General features: G+C 43.6%; 1 protein-coding gene across 3 annotated transcripts in view; it reads right to left on the minus strand.

Moving 5' to 3' along the window:
* Positions 1–24838, minus strand: part of DIPK1A (divergent protein kinase domain 1A) — a 419807-nt gene that overhangs the window by 203819 nt on the left and 191150 nt on the right. For all 3 annotated transcript variants that reach the window (XM_069232364.1, XM_069232363.1, XM_069232365.1), the window contains one exon: positions 1988–2122. In XM_069232364.1, the coding sequence (XP_069088465.1) occupies positions 1988–2122 (135 nt within the window). The remainder of the gene's footprint in view (positions 1–1987; positions 2123–24838) is intronic.

Consider the following 24838-nt stretch of genomic DNA (forward strand, 5'->3'; position numbering starts at 1 on the left):
TAATCACAGATTTTCTTACTTTTAATATGAACCATAGTTTGATCCTGTAAAATGTCCTTATAAAAACCTCTAAAATTACACGTGGAGGCCAGACTCCCTCACTGCGGCCACAAGCTCATCTAGCCCACCCCCTCAAGTTCACCAAGAGCACCTCTAAAAACTGAATAGAGTCGGAATATTTTTACCCTTCAAATCTTAAACATGTAATAATAATACTCCCTTCCTGCTTGGTGGCATCTTTAATGCATCCATTACCAACAACCATTGCATCCAGCCTCCGTTTCACCGATGGCAACATAAATTAGGGTGCCTTTTTGTGTGGTGACTACATCTACTGCATGTTGGCCCGAAAATAAACCTGTTTGAATTAAGTTTAATTAAAATGAAACAGAATCTCCAAAATCTCAGTCAACAACAATGAGATATCTGAGGTAATCAAAATAAAATTAGGTGAACGTGTCACATGATTATCAGAAGGGAGTGTGCTCGAGTGCTGCACAAGCATGTGTTGCCTTAATATGAGTATCAATTATTGATTATCCTCATGGGATTAATGGGACTGATCTGCTGGAATTAATTCTCTGTAACTTCAGTAGACATCTTAATTTATATCATTGCGATATTAAGAACCATATTCATAAAATCAAAAATGTTCAAAATAATAGAGCATTGATATAGCAGGAGTTGAACTGCGGGTGTTGACGTGTGAAACAAGTGTCAGCTGTTGTTCTGCTCAATGATGAAATACAAGAGAATCGAATTTAAGTCTGAAAGGATGCTGAAAGGTCTAACATTTGAATGCATATATTGATAATGTATGTGAAGACTATTTTGTTTAACTGTGCTGAACACAGGTATTTTTTTTGTTGTAATATGATTAGTCTTTTCAACTGTGATATGATCTCATAATAACTATTTAATAACTCAGATATTTAAATGTGTCGCTTCTGAGATGTTAGAGAATATGTTAATCTTTGACACCAGTGGGTACTTGGTGCCATCAGTTATGCATCCTAATGCCAAATCACTTTCCTACCCCGGTTGTGATAATAAATGCAAGCAATGCTATGTACACAAATTTGCAGCAGACTTTGTCGAAATGCTCACAAATCGAGTTCATAAACCGGTAATATCCAGTACTGGAAAGAATATCCCCAACTGCTGCCTAGTTCTATTGGAATAAAACTTTCCTTCCTGCCCTGAGTAGTAATACAGATGTGTGCCTATGCTACGGCCTTGCAACATACCCAGTAGTGTCTCCCACACTAGAAATCAGAGGGTGGTTCAGTCCTGCTGCTGAACAGAATAAACCAGATCCAGGTAGGCAATATGACACATCACGTCACACTGCAGAGCCAGGGGTCTTTAAATAATGACTGCTCGCACAAGTTTCATTATCGTGGGCCCAAATGCAACACCGGACCCTCAAATATAATCACACACATTAGTCTTAGCCACAGTTCCAATACCACCAAGCAAGTGCTTGCCTGCTTTTGTGTTCCATATTCTCTAATACTCCATCAAACGAGTCAAGCACGTGGGTTCTACGTCCAAATTAGTTACTCCTCTTGCCGAAGTTGTTGTCAAAGTAAGAAATATAGCTAAACAAGTTGAGGGAACAAACTGTATGAACCAGAGTAGTGACCCCTCCTGACCAGGCGAGGAGGTCAGCAACTGGCAAAGAGGACATCTCCCCCTCCCCCAAACGGACAGTCTAGGGCACGTGGGACTCTACTCTGCAATGACACAGTAGAGAGGATAGCGGGGGAGATTGTGGAAAAATATATTCAGGTAATGAAATATAAACACCTGCATCCCTCAAGTAATTGTAATGTTTAGAAGATCGAAGAAAAAGCATGATGTAAAACTGTGTTTTTGATTGTAACATTTCTAATCGATCATTAGGCATGCCAAGACTCTCGCATGGATAGCTACAATATGACGAATTACGCACTCAACGCGGGTTTTTAAATAAATTGATACTTACGATGAGTTTCTTACAGTCATGCCCTCGGCAGAGCTCGGTGTAAGTTGAGTACTGAACATATATAATCCAACTGCCAATAAATACTGCAAGCCACGAGAAGAAGAGGTACTTCACCCGCATATACGACCAGCGAGCCTGTGTTAGAGGAAAATGAAATGACTGAGGGCCGGGGAGGCTGGGCAGCATGCTTTCCGTTAAAACGTTAATATTACACCAAGTTTCATTCTCTAAAATCTAGAACAGCAGAAACATACGGACACCCACAAACTGGCCATCAGTCATTGCAGTGCACTTTATTGCTCTCCTTTATTAACTCTGAGGATAGTTTATGTGTCCTGACAACAGACATTACACACCCGTGAAGCCGTTACAGCAACCTCACTTTCAAGTGGCTTTCTGTCAATGACCAAAACAACACACGGCAATGAATTCTCTGCCCTGCACCCCTGTAACGGTTACATGCTGCTGATTTGACTGAATATCTGTCACAGCTCAAGGTCAGTCATGAACTAGAAACGTGGGCACTGCTCATGAACCACATAGCAGGCATGGCCACACGGTAGGTAACAAAAAAAAACGTTTGCCACCAAGGGCGATTAAGAATGTCTGATGCGAAACAAGTTTTAAAAGTCACGTTTAGCGTTAATTCACATGGATGCCGCAATTGGTAAACTATTTCAAAAGTTTGAAAAAATAGATTTTATCTTTGAGGAATACAGTAATTATCAGTTATGCCTACATTAGAAAACATCTTGAGGGACATCTCAATAAAGGTAGATTTTTTTCAAAGCAGCTGATATTCCTAGGGGAAAGCAGCATACAAAATACCGAGCTTTTCATACTGTGCACAGCAGCGCGGTTGACTTGACAACTTTTGGCCCTGCTTTTAAGGTACCTTGTGGCTTCCTGTTTTGTTTTTCATCCCCCTTTCTGGCAATTCAACTTTAGCATTTTACTTACCTGTTTATTTTGCCTGTTCAGTTGTTAGTACATATTCACCCATCACGATGGAAAACAAACACGCATTTGCACTGACATAGGTCTCGCATTTGTGAGAGTTAGAGCTATTGGTGCTGTAAATGACAATGTCTTTTACCTTAGTGTTTTAGTTTGGAGTGTAGTGGATGTGTGCCAGGTGCCACAGCAAGCCTCCCAGGCCTGTCACTGAAAGAGAGAGGACAAAACAAGGCCGCCATCTTGGGAGTGTTTTTTGCCTCATTCCTACAGACTGGCTGTGATACCCTAAAGATGCAACCCTTTCTAGTGTGTTTACCTAAACGTTTATAGCACCAAACAAGCCACAAAGAGGCACCTTTGTGGCATTTAACCCAGAAAATGAGAGGGTCAAAAGAGGAGAAAAGAAAAAGGGGCAGCCATATATTTCTGTGTGTTAAACTTTAAAAAAATATTCCTTTACATTGGCAATACCAGCCTAACTTTCAAAAACATTGACTGTACACAAAGAGAATAACAGAAGAGGCAGCTTAACTGAACAGGAGGCTTCAAATTGTGCAAATTGGTGAAACAGAGATTCAGTGGTAGATGAGCTGATGGGATAGGTTCAGGAGGTGCAACATTTGTGACCTTGGGTCAGTGTTTTAAATGGAAATCCAGAAGGGCTGGTACTCTGTATTCATTTAAAGTAGTGGCTTTGGTTATGACAGCCCTCGGTGAAGGACTGGACTCTGTAGAACAGATACGTGTACCTGAATCTCCTGGGCCTTGACAGTGCCTTTTCGGTGCATATATTTGATCACTGGCTGATGGTTGTGAAGTGAGACTTACCTCTGGTGGGGTGGCTACTCAAAATTTGACTACTCAGAGAAGAGTGGGAAGCCTGGGTTTGAACGATACAGTGCTTTTCGCCTAGACCAGTGATGACCAGTGAGGCTACTAGAGGGCTGGTTCATTGGCGTTTTTTCAGGCTATAAAAAGGCTATAGGAAACCACGGTAGGTCCAGCAAAATGTCAGAGTTTCTTGATACCCACATAAGTTACATAAAAATTATTTAAATGGACCTCAAATTTCAAATATTCGTAATGTGAACAAAATATGTGATGCAATTATGTAAAAAACCCAGTTGATCTACACTATTTCAATTGCTTACGGACTTTCCACCGTGGCCATGTGCAAGCCATATTATAATAACCTATCAATGTTGTGCCAGTGACAAATCTGGACTCGTCATAGCATCTATTTGTAGTCTTTCTTGGTTGTCTTATACACAAGAATACTTCAGTCACAACAACACATTTGGTTTATATAAGTACAAGCAGTGGCTGGTCTTGGTGGCCACAGTTTGTGAAATAACAGTTCTCCTGTTTTAAACATCTGCTAACCATGGAGTCTTTACTGTTACTGTCCAGAATTGAATTTGAGATGTAGTCTTTAGGGTAAATACGAATATATACAAACACATGTATATTCCTGTAGACACAGGGAGGAGTGGTGAAGCACTGAGAGGAACACCAGTAAAGTGAGAAAAGGGCCACTCGATAGGGTCAGAAAGATATTTTTTTTTACATTGATTTTCCATGTACTTAGTAACAACGCAATCAGAAATAATGCATAGAGTTTACATCAAATGACGCATAGAAACATAGTGGAGTGTTTACATGAAGCCTGGGGTTGGAAGAGAGGAGAGCAGATTAAACATTACTGGACTGTGACAGACGATGCGTGGATCATTATACACAGCAGTCCAGAGGGTAATGGGAAGCGCTCTGTGCCTGTGACAGTGACTGTGGGAGGGTATTCGAGGTGGGGCCTTTTCAAACAGGAAGCAGTGCTATTCGAGCGCGGTTTTAGGCAGTGCTTGCGGAAGTGGCATCTGCAAGTTTGCAGTAGCTGTGAGGGGACTGTCAAAGCCATGAAACCAGTGAATTTTGGGAGGAGGAAGAGATTGAGTTTCCTCCATTTTTGTGCCTACGATGCGCTGCTCCTCTCACTGTGGCATCCCTGCGGTAACTTCTTTGCACTACAGGGTTAGGAAAATGGCTGCCTCTACTAATTGAACTCTATTTGAAGAGACCCAATTTACATACAAAGGCTAGATGTTCCTCACGAGGAACCTGCAGCAGACGAAACGTAACACCTTGCAAGGCAAAGCAGGCAAGCTAAACCTTGATTACAGGATCAGTTCCTGTAGCTCCTATAGCTCTTTCTCCTCCACCACCTCTTGCAGGGGCCTCCGGGACCTCAACCCTGGACCAATTTTGCCTTGACTGTTTCATGGAAGCCTGTTGTGCTAAAGTTAAAGAGCTTTTTTATGATGAACTTTCCCCTTTTATTGACCATCTCAAAGCCATTGAATTGCAAACTGGGGCCCTACCAAGGCAGTCTAGTCAAAAGGAGACTGCTTCATATGGCACACCCAGGGTTAATTCCCACACACCTGCTATTCAGTCTTTGTAAGCAGCTCTTTGACATCCTTTAAATCTGGAGCACCTGGAGGGCCACATTCTGGCCCGAATAATGTCAGTCTCTGAGCCCCACTGCTTGTGAGTACCACCATTCCTTGGCTGTTCCCTGCTCCATCTGACAAGACCACACTAAATCGGAGAGGAAGTGGTTCTCCTATGAACTTGCATAAGGAGAGGCAACCTCCAAAGGAGACACGTCTCTGCCAAAACCAGCCAGGAATAAATCTCCCTCACACTGCTTACCCTTATGTGGCTATCCTAATTGGAGACTCCACTTTGTGCAGGCGGAGTTATGCAACAAGGTTTTGAACTGGCATGCACGCCATAGAGGGTTCCCTTTCTCCTTTGTAAATGATATCTTACCAACTGGTAGGGTTGGATGGATTTGGCCTGGTTCAGTTGCTGCGGTGGTTGTTGGACAGAGAATGTGTCATTTTTAATTTCAGATCACCACTTTTAGTGCAAAGGGTGTGTGTGTGTGTGCGGTGGTTGTTGGACAGAGAATGTGTCATTTTTAATTTCAGATCACCACTTTTAGTGCAAAGGGTGTGTGTGTGTGTCTGTCTGTCTGTCTGTCTGTCTGTCTGTCTGTCTGTCTGTCTGTCTGTCTGTCTGTCTGTCTGTCTGTCTCTCTCTTTGGTCCCACTAGGTTATTTTTATAGATCTTGCATCCTGCCACAGCAATCATCATACCCTTACTTGCCAAGCAAGTCAATAGAAAAAGGCAGGGGCACTCAGGCCAGTTCCTCTACTGCCATCATTAATGTTTTACAACCAACTCGGCTGACTCTCGACCATCCTCCCAGCATGGGGGACCTCTTTTAAATCGATTTGATGCTCCTTCTACTGTGGACTGACTTCAGGATGGTATCAAAGATGGAAACTACGTGTTTTTCCAGCATCTCCTTACACTGCCAATTCTCTGGATGATGGGATCTTAATGAATGGTTCTATGAAAGACAGCACAAGGCGCTCTTATACTGTGCTGAGCTGGAACATTGCAGGTTTAAAAGATAAGATTCCTAGCCCAGGTTGGCAAAACTTTATTGCAAAACATGACTTTATTGCTCTTCAGGAAACATGAGAGGCTGCTTGTTCTTCATGTGCTGGTTTTGCATGTCACTGTTGCCCTGCAATCCCTTCTATGCATGGTAGAGCCAAGGGTGGTTTTTCTGTATGGGTTAACTTGAGAGTGGAAGTTTCAGTTCTAGATATGGGGACCTCGTCATTTTTGGCTTTGCTTATAAAGGATAAATCAAGTGCTTTTTATTTTTTATTGATTAATTTTGATATTGATTACTTTTTAAACCCTGTATGCACACCTTTAAATGTTCAATTGTTTTTCTAGCTAATTTGAAGCCCATAGGAGCTAGGCCTATGTACCAGCCTAATTATCTACTCTGCAGGAACTTTAATGCTAAGTTGGTGGTTGACTATAAGGTACAGGGAACAGAACGTTCCGCACCCACTCCAGTGAAACCTGACGGTAGAGGGTAGGAGTTGAGGAGGCATCTTGCAGAACATGCCCTATGGGCATCTTGTTGACTTGTTCAGTACTAATGGGGCATTTTTGCCTCTTTTAGAGGACATGGTCGGGCCAGTTACAGACTACATTTTTGTAAGAAGGAACTTGTCATCATGGGTCTCACATGGTGCTGTTCTAGCAAAAGAATGAGGGGACCACAAAGCTCTTTATGCAGTAGGACAATTTACAGTACATATAACGATTCTCCCACATAAGTCAATCCCCATCACTCAGCACTCTAGCAACGGCCTAAGGCTTGTATGGCATCTTAGACCCGAAGGCCACCCTTCCTATGCTGTTTTTCAAATAAACAGTGGTATGAAATGTTAGTCCGCTATGATACCCTAAGTTTGAGCATTAGGCAGCTCCTGCTGCAACCAAATAAGCGTGTGTAGGAGAACCCTCGCTGGTTATATAGCCATTGCTCATTAGCCAATTGCAGATGAAGGAAGGATCACTCAGCAACCTTGAAAGATCCCATTGCGGCCTGCAAAGCCCATAAAGCACCTTGAAGGCCAGGAAGGATGTTTTGAACAGTGTGGATTGGGAGCTCCTGGAAAGCGTGGCACTTACAAAGAATTGTAGGCCATTTTGGGACACAGTCAAAAAGCTTAAGTAAAGGGAAGCCCTAGCTAATCCCCTTCTGACTTGTAATGTTCAGCACACAGACTGGGTAATGCACTTTAGAGCATTTTTCATCTGGTGGAAAAGGAGAGCCTGGGGCAAATGTGTATGGGTAGATTAATCCACTCACCAACAGTATCCATTACCTTCCACGAAGTGGCCAACGCTATTAGGCAAAGCCCGGGTGGCAAAGCCCCGGGACCGGATTGGGTCCCAATGGACCATCTCAAGTGCAACACTGATTGTGGGGTCCCTTGTTTACAAATGTTTTTTAGTAAAGCACAGTGTAACAAGATACCAAGTTCCTAGACCCTCTCCACAATTGCCCCCATTTTTAAAAAGGGATATTGCATGTTGCCCAAATGTTACCGTCCCATTTCTCTTGTTGATAGTACTGTCAAGATTATCGAACAGGTGATATTTAATCGCTTAAAATCATGGGCAATACATCATAATATTATGTCCCTTTTTAATTTGGGTTCTGTCAGGGGCTGGGTACAGTGGAACAGTGCTCAAACTTGAATTTGATCATTGGCAAAAATAGCATTGTTAAGCGCTGCCTGCTATACCTGGCCTTTATGGACCTGTCAACAGCATTCAACTGCATTAACAAAACCAAACTCTGGCTGATGCTGCTGGATCTAAGGGCTGAGGTGGCACTTGTGAGTTTTTTTGTGTACATTCTTCACAAGAACCTAGTAGCTAAGGTTCGCTTTGGCCCAGTTGGAGAAGTGTCTGCCACTTTTCCTTTAGCCTGTGGGGTGCGCCAAGGATATATCCTGGCTCCGTTGCTTTTCTTTATATTAATAATCTGTGTCCCATTCTGACTAAGACCACCAGAGGCATCCAGAATGTTTCTCAAGTTTGTGTACTTTATGCAGATGATGCTGTACTAATAGCAAGGACAACAGGTGCATTACCCATCCTGGTGGAATCCTTTATGTCTTTCATGAGTGAATTGGACCTGGTCACAAGTTGTGGAAAATATCATAATATGGCGTGCAGACCAGACAGGAAAAATACATCCAACTTAGTGGTGAGGGGGCAATCACTTGGTAGTGTGTGCGACTTTAACTATTTGTGGGTAATTTTTAACATTGCAGGCTCTTGGCAATCGTGGATCAGTTGTTCTCATCTGAAGATCAGGACATCAGCTGGAGCACTATATAACATGGATCAGGCTACAGTCAGGGGGACAGTTTCACTAATCTTGAATATTGACAATGCTCAGTGCGCATCTGCTGCGTTCTATGGTGCTGGAGAATGGGGACACCACAGTGTCACTTCCTTGCAGATTGAGAAAAACACATTTGTAGGGGGCTCCTCCATCTGCCCAAGCTCCCTCTTCATTAATCATTCAGAGCTAAACTTCCAGCATATATTTGACAAAGCTAAGGTGGCCTCTCATACCCTGGGTCAGCGTCTAGGTCAACACTGAGGCTAATTTAAACAGGGATATCCATTTTAGATTGTCTTACTTTGGATAAGGGCCTCTCAATCCCCTGGTTTGCTTACATTAAACAAAATCTTAATGCATTGAGTTTAACTGACATATTTGATGCACTTACTACTTTAAAAAAGACCAATAAAATGATGGTGAAGCTCCACATCTTAGAGCTTTGTCCTTTGCAGAGATTGCAAATTAGGTCAAGCAAGTGTTCCATTAAAGATGATCTTATCTTATGATCCATGCATCAGCGGATCCGCATTGTATTTAACTCTAGATCGCTCACGCTGGTAGAGATCTTTATTTTTCTGTTTCAGGGCTGGCACAGAGTGGCGGCTTTTGAGTCTTCCAGGAGCCTTTGGTTTTCAGGGAATGTCAGTATCTACCTGCTCCTGTGATGAGTTGCCAGAGCAAACGTTGATGCCCTTTGCACTTCTTTGTAAATTCTACAACCCTTTTTAAAGCTATTTATTAAGCCAATTTTAAAATCTCTGAGGCTGTGGAAGTGCTGTTTTATCTCTAGTTCCTAAGCAGCCATGATGTTGATTTTGGTGTTTGTTCGTTTTTTTTTAAAGCAGCGGTGAGATGCAGGAAATCGATGGAGGGCTAGGTGTAATATTAGATCCTATATCCCTGGAAGTGTGTAAACTGAACTATGTTTCTGGCGGTGGGAGTTGGTTTAATGTGCCCTTGAATTTCAGGGAAAATTTAGTAGTTGTATTCTGATCAGATCATCCATTTTTAGGTTGCCTGTCACGGCCAGCAGAGATTCGATTGCACTGTGCAGATTCAAGTGTTGCTCCGCCTATGTATTTATTTATCTTGTGCTTTTTTTTTAATCACTTATGCACCTTTTATGGCTACTCTTGTGCCGAATAAAGATTTCTGAATTCAATTACCAACGTCTGTTTACGGCAAGCTGTTCTTTTTAATACCACATAGAACTGCCAAGTATTTATCTCCAGGCTGGGTGCAAAAGCACAGTCCTAGGTCTGCATCAATCATTGGCATTGCAAAACAATATGTCCTTTTGTCTCCATTAAAAAAAATAATAGTTAACTGGATTCTTACGGGCTGGAATATCAATAGTATGGAAAGAAGAAATCCAGAGTATAGTTTTCTATCTATAATGTAGATTTCTTTGTTCTGTACACATAGTTGTCTGTAGATAGACATTTTGCTAATTTTCTGGAGAGTTTTGAAATGTTATACATTACCCGCGGGTACTTACTTTCTTCGCCTGAGTTTTCAGGCAAGAGAAATCCTTTCAGATATAAGAAAGGAAGGAAGGAAGAATGTCTGGGGCCAAGGAAACAGAACCAATCAGAAATCGAAAAGACTAACAACACTGCAGGGACAGGCTGGAACTCGTTCATCAAATAGGAGATCAGATGAGCTGAAGTGTAGCCTGAGCAGGGCGCACCTACAGTGGCACCATGGGCACTAATGCAAGTAAGGAAAATAGGTGCTTCTGTTACCCTAATTGGCTTGCATAACTGAGTGAAGTGGGCTCTCATTCATCTCAGGTCCAGTGCTGTTGCACTGATTGCACTAACGAATGACTTACTTAATTTACTCAACTCAATACTAACGAATGACAGTACTTAATTTGAGCCCCTGCTTGCAGATGAGGGTCCCCGGCACTGATTTTGTGGACTGGCACTTATTTTTCTTTCACTCAGAGCAAAAGGGAGAAACAAACAAGGGGTGAAGGAGGAGAAAGGCAGAAAAATAGAAACTAAAGTGGAGATGATAAATAACTTGCAACGGTGGGATAAAGGGCCAGGGGATATCTGGTGGTTGATGAAACAGGCATGAAGTGGAACCAAGGTATGCAGCGTCGGTATACAGCACACTTGACATTTGATAGCACAAGCCACAGGCTAACAACTAATACTTTGAGCCCCTTTGGCATTTATTATTTTACAATTTAATCGCTGGATACACTACTGGCCACCTGCAGAGTAAATCGCTGTTGAGAATCTGCCTAGGCCAAAGTAATGTGTCGCCTCGTGACTATTATCGGCCTGAGCAAAGGTGTAGGATGGTGCAGGTACTATCACAACTCACAAACCGGAGCCCTGGAGACATGTCTACGAGGAGGGGCAGAATCCTTTATACTTCAATAAACTTACTTTTGTCCAAATAAAAGTGAAGTTTAATTTACAGTTCTCATTTTTGGCACTGTTCTGAAAAACTTTCACATGATTTTCCACTATCAGTTCAGCCGATTTTATCAATTTTCCTGTAGAAATTGGAAACTCTTTTTGCAGAAGTTCCCATATTTTAAATTCCCTTTCAGCAAACATTTTGGGATAGGATGACGCCATGTTCTTTAAGTAAAGTACTACAAGAAGTGTGAAAGCCGATTTTATTTTCGTAACCTTGCATGAAAAGCTGGTTTAATTGTTCCTTGTTATGCACGTAGTATGTGTAATTTCAACCAATTTGTATGAATAAAAAGTTAGGCAGTTGTAAAGATTCTACTCGTAAAATTCCTTTTTGAATTGCAAAAAATCGTAAAGTATTAAGTTTAACTTTGTGAACCATTCCCTCAACGTGCAATGTGGAGACATGGTTTAGTTTAATGGATTTAACAGTTGCCGTTTTAAAACTCTGATGGAAGCATTCCTCAATCGATCAAAACGTCGTTAATGTTAAGACTAGTAATGAGAACAATTTAAATAAATCAACCAATGGAAAGTTGAGCACGCGCACCCAACACAATGATTCGAAAGAACAAGCAAAAACAACCCTAAATGCCATAAAACACAATATTTTATTGCATATTTCCAATCAACAATGCAGAATTGTACTTATTGTTTTTTTCATATTGCGCTTTAACAAACTTGAGACAATATATTTCCGCCAATTATGGAGTTAGCCTTTCCTAGGCAAATGGCAGTGATGGGGCTGGACTTCCTTGTGTCCTCACCACATATAATATTCTACAGTTAGTTTCCCCTTAAGTGTCACTCTTGCCCCAGAAGTGGCTTGCGCCATTCTCTCAGATACCAATACAAGTAAGTAGGATTAAGAGCTCTTTGGAGATACTTTAATGGACTCGTTGGAGAGCAGGGCAGCCCTGAACAGTAACATCATGGATGAGACACAGACAACCCACACCTGACTCATGGAACGCTAGAAAAGAGAGTGTGTCTCAACATGGTGGACATCTCACTTTATTAAACCTTTAAAAATGCATGTCTACATGGGGAGCTACTTAACATCACTTCACAACTAAGATTAATTGTGAACAGCCACTCACTGTTTTAAGCCACATGGAGTTCAAGACATCAAATTTAAATGCTCTGACCCCTGTCGCTCTAGAGCTCATCCATGGAAAACCTCTTCTGATGTCCATTCCACAGGACCTGCAGAAGACCACAAAATTGACTTTGCTGGAAGGTGATTTGGAAGAGATCAAAAACCAAGCAATCCAAAAAGAGACTAAGGTAGGTCAATAAGATCAACAAGTATCTACACTGGAGATTTTTACCCAGATCTGAAGATTAAGATCACTTTAAACGATCTGTAGTCTAGAGACCCTGGAAAGCACAAGGTATACTTTTCTTAGAATGCTAGGTCTACCTTCTCTTACTGAGCATGGGGATGTGATTAGAGGTGAATAATTATCTACAGTCAGAGGTGCTTGGAACTGAAAAAGCTATTAGGGTTGAAGTAATAAGAGTTACAAAGCTTCCATGGGTATGGGCTTGCCAGCAGGCACAATACTAGTGGAGCTCTCTGAACCCAAGCTAAGGGAGTCTATTATAAGGGTTGATGCAAGAAAATGTGACTTGCAATGCAAGATTGTAATTGTTCCTGGAATTTAGTCAGAACATATTACAGAGGAGAGACAAACTACAGATCCTTAAGAAAGGTATGTTTGACAGGGAATTGGAGGGCACCTTATAGATTCAAGCAAGACTGAGATTAAAAGAAAGAGAAAAGGGCCTGCTGCTTTGTTAAACCCGAGTAAGTCCCATATGGATAAAAAAAAATCAATGTAATGAGAGCATGAGATGGTGAGACTTCCTTTTTCATAACCCTCTTATTACAGGTGTAATATGCCTGTCCATAAGGCTTACCTGTCTGATATCGTTCCTCTATCTTTAGGTCAACAAATTAGGGTTTACTCCCACTCAGGTGCATTAGGCCACAGACTACAGCTGAATGGATATCCAATAGCCAGTTACAGCTCCTATTGTTCACTGTATGGTTGCCCTTGACTTTGCACAGAGCTCAGCTGCTTCTGGGATAGGTTTGTGCTATACAAATACTCATAAACAGATGCATGGTTCGCTATCTAGGATATAGTGTTTTATTTTTTTATCTTCCCTCCTCCCAGTGGAGTGAGTTTCGTCTCAATTCTAGACCTATATGTTACTTAACAAGTTTATGATTTTGAGATGGTTGTTACTAATAACTGGAGTTGTTTTGTCAATATAATGCAGATGTTCTTCAGCACTTTGTAGTACGTTTTTGAAGTGTATACACTGGGGTTACTCATTTGTGTGATCCTATTGAAACCAGTGAAACATAAAGTCTTCTGCATAGCAAGGAGTTGAACAGGGACGCCAGTCAGTTCCACAATAAACAGCAGTTATTTACCTGAAAGATCAACAGAGACTGGTTAAGAGTAGGATCAGAAAAAATATCTCCTCTCCACCTCTGCTAAAAGCAGATGAATTCATGGTTATGGCAAGAACATCCTTTGCCCTTTCCAGCTACTGGATGCCACTTAACTTCTGCAGGCATAATTGTCACACACTGGCAGTTTGATGGCCTACAATGATACAGTTAAGGTTCCAATACTGGCCTCACAAAGAGGCTCCCCTAGATAATAAGAAAATATGCACAGCTAAAATATTTAGGTCACTGCATCTTGAGCCAGAATTGTTGGGTCTAAATATAAAAACTGACAAATGTGCACAATTATGCCAACTATAAGAAAATGTCTCAAAAACCACAATACTAGCTCCATTAGACACCATACTCTCTCTAGCTTGCTAGAAGCAGATACAGGCCTGTTCTCAAAACTAGCAAGTGACTTCCAACAAAGCGTCATGCAGTAAACTAGTGCTCGTGTCTTAGACACCACCTGGCTGTTAGAGCACAAGCTGTATTTATGTATAATAAGAATGGGGGAATGAGAGGACATTTTTAATTACATAGCAACACCAGTGCCACTTCCCACAACTTATAGCACCTACCAAAGTCTGTGTTGCTTACACAGGGAAAGTAAAACCACCCTACTTCATGGACCTGGGTTATATGACGGAACACCGAATTTTAAACTACTACTAACCTTAACAACGAGGTCGGAACACCGACCTCGTCTTTACTACTAATGATTTTACCACAAATGCCTTTACAACGATATTTCGTTGTAAAGGCATTCCTGATAAAATCATTAGCAATAGGCACCATTCACCCTAAATCCCTCACCCCACCCCCCAACCCCACCCCAAAACCTAAAACCCCCGACCCCCCACCCCCTCCCCAAAACCAAAAACTCCCCACCCCCAACCCCACCCCAAAACCTAAAACCCCCTGACCCCCCACCCACTCCCCAAAACCTAAAACCCCCTGACCCCCCACCCACTCCCCAAAACCAAAAACGCACCACCCCCAACCCCACCCCAAAACCTAAAACCTCCTGACCCCCCACCCACTCCCCAAAACCAAAAACGCCCCACCCCCCCAACCCCACCCTAAAACCTAAAACCCCCTGACCCCCCACCCACTCCCCAAAACCAAAAACGCCCCACCCCCCCAACCCCAACCTAAAACCCCCGACCCCCACCCCCTCCCCAAAACCAAAAACGCCCCACCCCCCAACCCCACCCCAAAACCTAAAACCCCGACCCCCTCCCCAAAACCAAAAACTCCCCACCCCCCAACCCAACCCCACCCCAAAACCTAAAACCCCCTGACCCCCCACCCCCTCCCCAAAACCTAAAACCCCCCACTTACCTGAGTCGTCACCTTGTCATCTGCGTCGTCCTCCTCAGCCGACTCCCTTGTTTGTACCTTAACCATGCATGTTCGTTGTTCAGGACATGCGTGGTTAAGGCACAAAATAACGAAGTCGTGGTTAAAGAAAGCGTTGTTCCGCTTTCGTTAACCAGGACTTCGTTATAAAAAAATCGGCATAAAGGATGTTTCCCATGGACCTGTAGACCAATCATTTTAATTTGCTGTAGGACACTTTTTTTTGGTCTGGCCTTGGCTAAGAGCTTTTACTTTTACTAAAATAAAGGACTTTCAGACAGCCTCCTTCATCCACTGGACTGGTATTGTGGCATTCACATTTTTCCTGCGCCCACTGTAATATACAGCATGGGGCAGTGGATCAACCTACTTCAGCCATTGGCTAACTCTCCTATGAGTTAGAGCATCCTGCCCTTTCACGAGGTGTACATTGACACACAAAGTATTTCTCTTCAGTGCCAGAGACTACTATGGAAATATAAGCTTTCTGAGACCAAAACAATGTTTCTGGTTTTACAATTTTTTTATTTATTATTATTTGATGTAGGCCTAGCAGCTTACTCAAAAATAAAGTTATGCAACACACCATGAATGAACAATGCAGGCATAGCCAAATCCAAAAGGATGTTAGCAAAATTATTTATTATTTCATCGCTGGGTTGCTCCTTCACCAGCTACTTGATGTTGCAAGGAAGGCTATTCTAGAGCTCTTTATTGAGCATTTATTAAAATGTTTTATTAGTGTTAATGTAAAATTCATTAAGGAAAGGGAAGAATTACTTTATTGGCCTTTAGTGGGTAAAAATGCGTAGAATGGGCTAATTAGGACACCTCTCTCCGACTGGCTGTGGGAAGAGAAAATCGATCGTGGGGGATGACTTGGTGGGATACGACCTGAGAGGCAGGAGCCTGAATTATTGCTGTAGTCGTTGGATAACACCACAATCACACAGGATTATAAATAATGTCGGTAACTTCTACCACTGTCACTGGTTTGCCGAGCTGTGCTGTTTGACTGTTATTTTTTTCTTGGTTGTATTTCTCTTAATTACGTACTCATGCTGTGTTACTGCTGAAAATCAATCAAAAGAATTTAAAAAATGTAGCACACGTACCTCAACTAGCCTATATCTGCCATGTTCCTGTCCTGTCTTACTATGTGATCAAATCTCACGGCTTCCATCAGGACCTATGGAACTGGATTAAGAAAACCCCTCTCTTTAACTATTCCAGCATGTCCAAACTCATAGTGGGCAACAGACTGACAGAGAAACCTGTGCTCGTGTCACTGCAGGGAACTACCCTTGAAAATAAATCGGAACATAAACTGATTTACAACCAAGCTACATCACACCACACCCCTGATCACTGGACACTACACCAGAATTCACCTCTGTGCACGATCCTTAACTAAACTAATGACCACTAAGCATAATGAGCGTGATAGCAGCAGGCAAAGAAAGCCTTTCATGTCCAAACAGTGAGCAATACATGGAGAAACTGGCATTTCAGCTATGTAAAAAAATATTAGAGTAAGATAATATTTTTCCCTCTATCTGAAACATGTTAAAACCCAAAGTCTTCTAGTCCTTCAAAGTTGCACACGGAAGAAAGGTGGACTAAAGAAAAAGGTGAGGTTAAACATCTGGATTAGCAAGCACCGGCAATCCTTTTGAACTATAGGTTTAGCTAGTGCCTTTTGCCGATGACGTGCTGCATCAGCAGAACCCCCCCCAAAAAACAGGCATTTGCAATGCAATGGGTATCGCATTACATCGATTTAGAGCTATTAGCGTTGTAAACTCCTAACCTGACTTTTCTTGCCACATTAAATGAAGAAAAAAAAAAACGATCGCGCTGTGTAAAATGCAGCGTGATCGCGCTGCAAAATAAAGAGAAATAGTAGTCCAGAAACCATATGCTAAACATGGAGCCTCATATGTTTTCAACAGTTTGCCGGTGCTCTCAAGGAGGGCTAAACACCGGAAAAAGCATGACGTATGCATGCCTTTCACGAATGAAAACAAGCGGATTTTAAAAGGCAAGCCCACGAACCAATGAAAGTGACTGACGTAAAGTGGGCATGGTTAAAATCCCCCTAAAGAGAGATTAGAAGAGGGACGGAGCGATTTCCTCTCGCCCCTAAAAAACAGATAATGTTATGAACGCATGCATGCTGATACATTTCACTGCTGGCTGCTGTGTTAATATTTGGGAGCGTGTGTTCATGCTGACTTTATACACGCATGCATCACAACGCTTGCACACGCATATGGAGCAATGCATGGGCCATTTTATTGAAGATTTAGAGCAGTAAATAATAATTTAATTTCTACTTCTGCAAGGGCTGAGGGAACAACAGAGGTGTGGGTGGGAGAGAAGTCAAAGCGGGTATGGCAACATTGTAAAGCGGACAGAGGAGCTCCCACCCCCCGCCCGACATGAGGGGGTGGGAGGAAATAAATGAAAAGAAAAAAGGCAACAAAAAAAAAACAAGTGGACGGTAAAAAAAGGATGAGCTGAAATGGAGGAGAGGAGGGAGAAACACAGAGTGCCCTGAGGGGTTGGGGTGCTGCCATGCAAGAGAGAGAGGACAAGAAAACACATGGACTCTCATGGAGTTCATAAGGAAAAAGTAATTCCCTGAAAAAAACAGTGAAAAGATACAAGTCATCCATTCAGAAGAAAGGTATAGAAGTTATTCTCCAGGGGAAGGACACACACAAGAAGATGCAGCAACTGAATGAGATGAAGCAACTGAATAAAAAGCAAGCACAAGTGGCAAGAAAGCCAAGCAGCAGTAAAAAAAAATTAGTTGGAGCTCTAAGACCAAAGTACGTTTTTGGCATGACACACAAGCGGTCTTTCGACAACAGCTAAAATCTGTCTATAAGTTAAACCTAAAAAGAGGTCTAGTCCTGTTCCCTATTGGTCGACTACTGGAGAGAAGCTGTGGATTGCATTAATGAAGTCACCCAAAGAGAGATTCCACATATCCCTGTGGCCTGTCTACTGGGAGAATTCCCCAGGACTGCCCACGTTAATTACTACTAAATTTGTAGATCTGTTCTTGCAAAAAGGGAGATTACTATGCATTGGAAAGCCACCAGGAGCCCTAGGATGATGAAGTGTGTGTAGGGGGGGCTGCTTCAGTGGATGGGCTATGAAAGTGCAATATTGCACCAGGAGGCGAGGAAGCGTCATGGTTCAATTGATGGGGCCTGAGCATTAGGATCAGCTGATAACGAGCCTCAGACAACCTGATCCCGATACCCATGAACGTTCCCCACTACAAACTGTTAGAAATGGGGAGAATAAAAACTAGGAGGCCTTAACTCAAAAATCTCTTAAGAAGTGAGACTGATACCAAATGAGTGTTTTTTTTTTTTAATCGATAAGCTGTAAAGGGCTATTGGCGCCATATAGTTTGCCAAGAAAGACGGACAGGGGCATGGAAAGGTTGTCAGGAGAGGGTTGTTACCTGACCAGGATGACATTTTTATATTGCTGTGGTGTCTTTTCTGCACAACTGAATGCCTTAATGTCCCACTGTGCCCGGACAAAAATGCAATAAAATTTGTTTTAAAAAAAGTGATACCTAAAAAGAGGACAGAATTAAAAGGTAAGGGAGCTTTCAGTGGAGCCCGTTTTTTTTCTAGGATAAAATACCCAGGCCATCAGCATTTTTAAGAAGCCCTGAAGAGGGAAGGGCAGGCGGTGGAAACAAGAAGTGAGATAGAAAAGGGTGGGGGGCCGATGAATAGGGAGAGCAAGGGAGAAGGAGCGGACAGCATGTGGGAGATACAAGAAAGAGGTTGCCCAAGAAACTGACAGCATACAGAGGAAGGCATGTGGAGCAGGCGAGAACTAAGTGAGACAAACTAGCGGAAGCCAGCAGCAGTGGCGCAAGAGGGCAATCAATGTAAGATAGTGCCTCAGGCAGTACTTGAGTGGAGATGGAAGGATACACACAGTCACTAACATCTAACATTAGGTGACAGATGAACATTCCACCGGGTGGATACAAGGCATAATTGAATAAAGTTGCAAACCAAAGAAAGCAGTTGGTCGAAGAAATACAATGGTTGAAAGAAGCAAACCCAAAACCCACTCTAAGTATATGGTAAGCAGTCTCTCAATTAGATAGCTGCTCTGTCAAAACCTAGACATTAAAGTAAGATCCAAAGTACACTTATGGTAATCCTTGTATTTGTGCTTTGATCTAAAGGACTTTTTCAGTTGTGTAGCTTAGGCAAGTCCATAATGTGCTACAGGTGTTAATTTCAACTTTTGGCAAAAAAGTCCTTTGTGCGCAGGCTCTCCCTGCCCCTCTAGGCACCCAGAGCTAGGGCAACATGTGGGCCCTCTTTTTGGGTGCTTCCCGTGGAGCGTGCCAGTTGACTTTTTCAAGGTTCCTGAATGTTTGATCACTTGTAGTCATTCTGCAGGGGCATAGCTATCATTAGTTCAGCAACAGCAGTGGCACCACGGTACAGAAGTGTTATGGGCCAACTTCAGCCAGCTTAATGCTTTTTTTTTGTCCTCAGACTCCAAGTCAAAGCTCCATACCACAAACTTCTCACCCTTTTGTATGTAGAGATGACCTATACCAGGGAGACCAGATCTCTCTCACTCAGCCTACCCTAGAAAGACCAACGTGGCTGGAGAATGGGAAAGGTGTTTAATCATTGGACTTTGTCTTTCGGCCACACCTGACTTCAACCAGTCCCCCCTAGATTTCAACTCCAGCAGCATAGTTTCTCCTTTTTCTGCTTCGGCTTTGGCCTTCCCAGAGCTGTATCCATTTTTGCCATGCAAAAAAAAAGGGCAGTAAGCCAATCCCTGTGCACAGAGGGAGACACTACCATCCATTTCCGACATAGTTCTCTTCTCGCCAGAAGGATAGAATAAAAGAGCAGGCTCCTCCCTTCTCTGATACACCCTTCAGAACTTCGAGGTTGCCCAAAAATAAACATTGGAGACTTACCAGGATCTCTCGCCTAAATATATTTGAGAGCGTTTACTCACTTCTACCAAGAAGGAATAAACAGCTGGCCAATCCTTAAACATGTGACTGTCTGTTGCATTCTGCGATCCACATTTAGTACATTCTACCACTCCCCCTTCATTCCGGTGAGCTTAACCAGAGAGATATAAGCTCTGTGTATCGAGTAAAGGTGTTTTTTTTCTCAAGAGGGAGGGCTTTACTACATCAAACAGAGCGTTCATTGATGCTTGCCACCACACTTGTTTACGTTCCCGAGGCTTGTTATCTCCCCAAAGACTTTCTGACAGTTTAAATTCACCACCCAATAGCTCAAGGATTTCCCAATACCAAACCGACGACTTCCTCGGGCTGGAAGGGTCGCTGAGGAGATTATCCTCCAAGGGGTTTGCCGCTCCCAAGTTCACTCAGATACTCTGTGATCAACCTTTCAACTAAATATACTTAAGTCTAGATAGGGACCACCCTGTTTTGCCCTTTAACTCTTCCCAGGAAAGTAAGGATCTTTCCTTAAACAGGTCCCCCAGGACTCTGTGCCAGCCTTTCTGATGGGTATGGCGAGCACATTATTTAGACACTCCGGTGTGCCCGGAGAATCCCAAATGGGGGCATTCTGACTGTAGTAGGTAGCATCCACTGCTGATTTTAGCTGATACCAACTCTCACAATACCTTCAGTTTAACTTTTTTGAAGAATTTTAGACCTCCAAATGTATATAGAAAATGTTTTGCTGCCCCTTTCACAGTGCCTGTCATAGCCTTAAACACAGCACAAATTGTTGTAGCGTCCGGGGAGGCGAACAGCATCCTCGAGTTTTTTAATTGAAATGCCCATGCATAGATTTGTAAATCCGGCAGCGTCAATCCTCCCTTCTCTCTCCTTCTACACAGCTTTTTCCAGGAAATCCTGGTGCCTTGATAGGCCCATATGAATGAGTTTATAGCTTGTTGGGTTTTTATCTAGGTACCCTTTATTCATTTGAAGTGGAATAGAGGTATGCACAAAATTTATCTTAGGCAGGATTACCATCTTGACCAGGCTCACTCTACTCAATATCATCAAAGGGAGATGTGCCCAACCCTGCATTAACTGACTACAGTCTCCCAAAAGCTTTTTCTGGTTCCTCGCTGCAAGTTGTTCAATATCCTGTGTGATCGTTAGACCTATGTACCTCATATCAAGCTTTCTTTGCCATGTTCCCTTCTCCCGATTCCAGGACATTATTTCTGTTTTCCCTGGGTTCACATAGTAACCGGGCACTCTGCCAAAGTCCTCTGCTATTCCGAGCAGCGCAGGAAGAGCAGTTAATAGGTCCGCAGTGTACACCAGTGGGTCGTCCGCATACATTGCTACCTTTTCTTCCCAGCCATTACACATAAACGAAGCTATTGTGGGATCTTGCCTTATTTTCCTGGTGAAGGGTTCTATATACAAATCGAATAACAATGGAGACAAGGAGCCTGGTGTAGGAGGCTGGCCTGGCTTGTAGTGAGTACCAAGGGGTACTTACACCTTGCACCAGGTCCAGTTATCCCTTATTAGTGTAGAGGGGTGTCTAGCAGCTTAGGCTGATAGAAAATGGTAGCTTAGCAGAGCAGCTTAGGTTGAACTAGGAGACGAGTGAAGCTCCTACAGTACCACTAGTGTCATATGCACAATATCATAAGAAAACACAATACATAGATATACTAAAAATAAAGGTACTTTATTTTTATGACAATATGCCAAAAGTATCTCAGTGAGTACCCTCAGTATGAGGATAGCAAATATACACAAGATATATGTACACAATACCAAAATATGCAGTAATAGCAATAGAAAACAGTGCAAACAGTGTATAGTCACAATAGAATGCAATGGGGGAACATAGGGATAGGGGAAACACAAACCATATACTCTAGAAGTGGAATGCGAACCACGAATGGACCCCAAACCTATGTGACCTTGTAGAGGGTCGCTGGGACTGTAAGAAAACAGTGAGGGTTAGAAAAATAGCCCACCCCAAGACCCTGAAAAGTGGGTGCAAAGTGCACCTAAGTTCCCCAAAGAGCACAGAAGTCGTGATAGGGGAATTCTGCAAGAAACAGCAACACCAGCAATGCAACAACGATGGATTTCCTGACGAGAGTACCTGTGGAACAAGGGGACCAAGTCCAAAAGTCACGATCAAGTCGGGAGTGGGCAGATGCCCAGGAAATGCCAGCTGTTGGTGCAAAGAAGCTGCCACCGGATGGTAGAAGCTGTGGATTCTGCAAGAACGACAAAGGCTAGAAACTTCCCCTTTGGAGGATGGATGTCCCACGTCGTGAAGAGTCGTGCGGAAGTGTTTCCGTGCAGAAAGACCGCAAACAAGCCTTGCTAGCTGCAAGGGTCGCGGTTAGGGTTTTTGGATGCTGCTGTGGCCCAGGAGAGACCAGGATGTCGCCAATTGCGTGAGGAGACAGAGGGGGCGTCCAGCAAGACAAGGAGCCCACTCAGAAGCAAGCAGCACCCGCAGAAGTGCCGGAACAGGCACTACGAAGTGGAGTGAACCAGAGCTCACCCAAAGTCACGAAAGAGGGTCCCACGACGCCGGAGGACAACTCAGGAGGTCGTGCACTGCAGGTTAGAGTGCCGGGGACCCAGGCTTGGCTGTGCACAAAGGAAATCCTGGAAGTGTGCACAGGAGCCGGAGTAGCTGCAAAACAAGCGGTTCCCAGGAATGCAGTCTAGCGTGGGGAGGCAAGGACTTACCTCCACCAAACTTGGACTGAACAGTCACTGGACTGTGGGAGTCACTTGGACAGAGTTGCTGAGTTCAAGGGACCTCGCTCGTCGTGCTGAGAGGACACCCAGAGGACCGGTGATGCAGTTCTTTGGTGCCTGCGGTTGCAGGGGAAAGATTCCGTCGACCCACGGGAGATTTCTTCGGAGCTTCTAGTGCAGAGAGGAGGCAGACTACCCCCACAGCATGCACCACCAGGAAAACAGTGGAGAAGGCGGCAGGATCAGCGTTACAAGGTCGCAGTAGTCGTCTTTGCTACTTTGTTGCAGTGTTGCAGGCTTCCAGCACGGTCAGCAGTCGATTCCTTGCCAGAAGGTGAAGAGAGAGATGCAGAGGAACTCTGATGAGCTCTTGCACTCGTTATCTAAGGAATTCCCCAAAGCAGAGACCCTAAATAGCCAGAAAAGGAGGTTTGGCTACCTAGGAGAGAGGATAGGCTAGCAACACCTGAAGAAGCCTATCAGAAGGAGTCTCTGACGTCACCTGCTGGCCCTGGCCACTCAGAGCAGTCCAGTGTGCCAGCAGCACCTCTGTTTCCAAGATGGTAGAGGTCTGGAGCACACTGGAGGAGCTCTGGGCACCTCCCAGGGGAGGTGCAGGTCAGGGGAGTAGTCACTTCCCTTTCCTTTGTCCAGTTTCGCGCCAGATCAGGGCTGAGGGATCCCTGAACCGGTGTAGACTGGCTTATGCAGAGATGGGCACCATCTGTGCCCATCAAAGCATTTCCAGAGGCTGGGGGAGGCTACTCCTCCCCAGCCCTGACACCTTATTCCAAAGGGAGAGGGTGTAACACCCTCTCTCTGAGGAAGTCCTTTGTTCTGCCTTCCTGGGCCAAGCCTGGCTGGACCCGAGGAGGTTAGAAACCTGTCTGAGGGGTTGGCAGCAGCAGCAGCTGCAGTGAAACCCCAGGAAAGGCAGTTTGTCAGTACCCGTGTCTGTGCTAGAGACCCGGGGAATCATGGGATTGTCTCCCCAATACCAGGATGGCAATGGGGGGGCAATTCCATGATCTTAGACATGTTACATGGCCATGTTCGGAGTTACCATGGTGAAGCTACACATAGGTACTGACCTATGTATAGTGCACGCGTGTAATGGTGTCCCCGCACTCACAAAGTCCGGGGAATTGGCCCTGAACAATGTGGGGGCACTTTGGCTAGTGCCAGGGTGCCCACACACTAAGTAACTTAGCACCCAACCTTTACCAGGTAAAGGTTAGACATATAGGTGACTTATAAGTTACTTAAGTGCAGTGTAAAATGGCTGTGAAATAACGTGGATGTTATTTCACTCAGGCTGCAGTGGCAGGCCTGTGTAAGAATTGTCAGAGCTCCTTATGGGTGGCAAAAGAAATGCTGCAGCCCATAGGGATCTCCTGGAACCCCAATACCCTGGGTACCTCAGTACCATATACTAGGGAATTATAAGGGTGTTCCAGTATGCCAATGTAAATTGGTAAAATTGGTCACTAGCCTGTTAGTGACAATTTGGAAAGAAATGAGAGAGCATAACCACTGAGGTTCTGATTAGCAGAGCCTCAGTGAGACAGTGAGTCATAACACAGGTAACACATACAGGGCACACTTATGAGCACTGGGGCCCTGGCTGGCAGGGTCCCAGTGACACATACAACTAAAACAACATATATACAGTGAAATATGGGGGTAACATGCCAGGCAAGATGGTACTTTCCTACACCTGGTACCCCTAGATATCCCAAAGGACTTTATAAGATTCCCATTCACCAAAATCCTTGCTGAGGGAGAGTGACAAATTTGCCCGATGGCCCTACAAAATGTATCACCTAAGTTGTAATGTCTCAAAATCAGGTTTAAATACTTCCAGTTAACCCTATAACAGGCCTTCATTGCATCCAAAGTTATAATTGCTAGGGGGGCTTTATGAATATTTGCCAAATCTATTGCCCCAACCAAGTTGAAAGTCAGTTCATGTAAGATTCTATCTCTGAGAAAGCCTTTCTGATCTGCATGTATCAAACCTTTCGCTACTCCGTTCAGCCTATCCGCCAACATTTTTGCACATAGCTTATAGTTACTGTTCAACAA

This window comes from Pleurodeles waltl, chromosome 4_2 (assembly GCF_031143425.1).
Source record: "Pleurodeles waltl isolate 20211129_DDA chromosome 4_2, aPleWal1.hap1.20221129, whole genome shotgun sequence".
NCBI classification, from domain to species: domain Eukaryota; kingdom Metazoa; phylum Chordata; class Amphibia; order Caudata; family Salamandridae; genus Pleurodeles; species Pleurodeles waltl.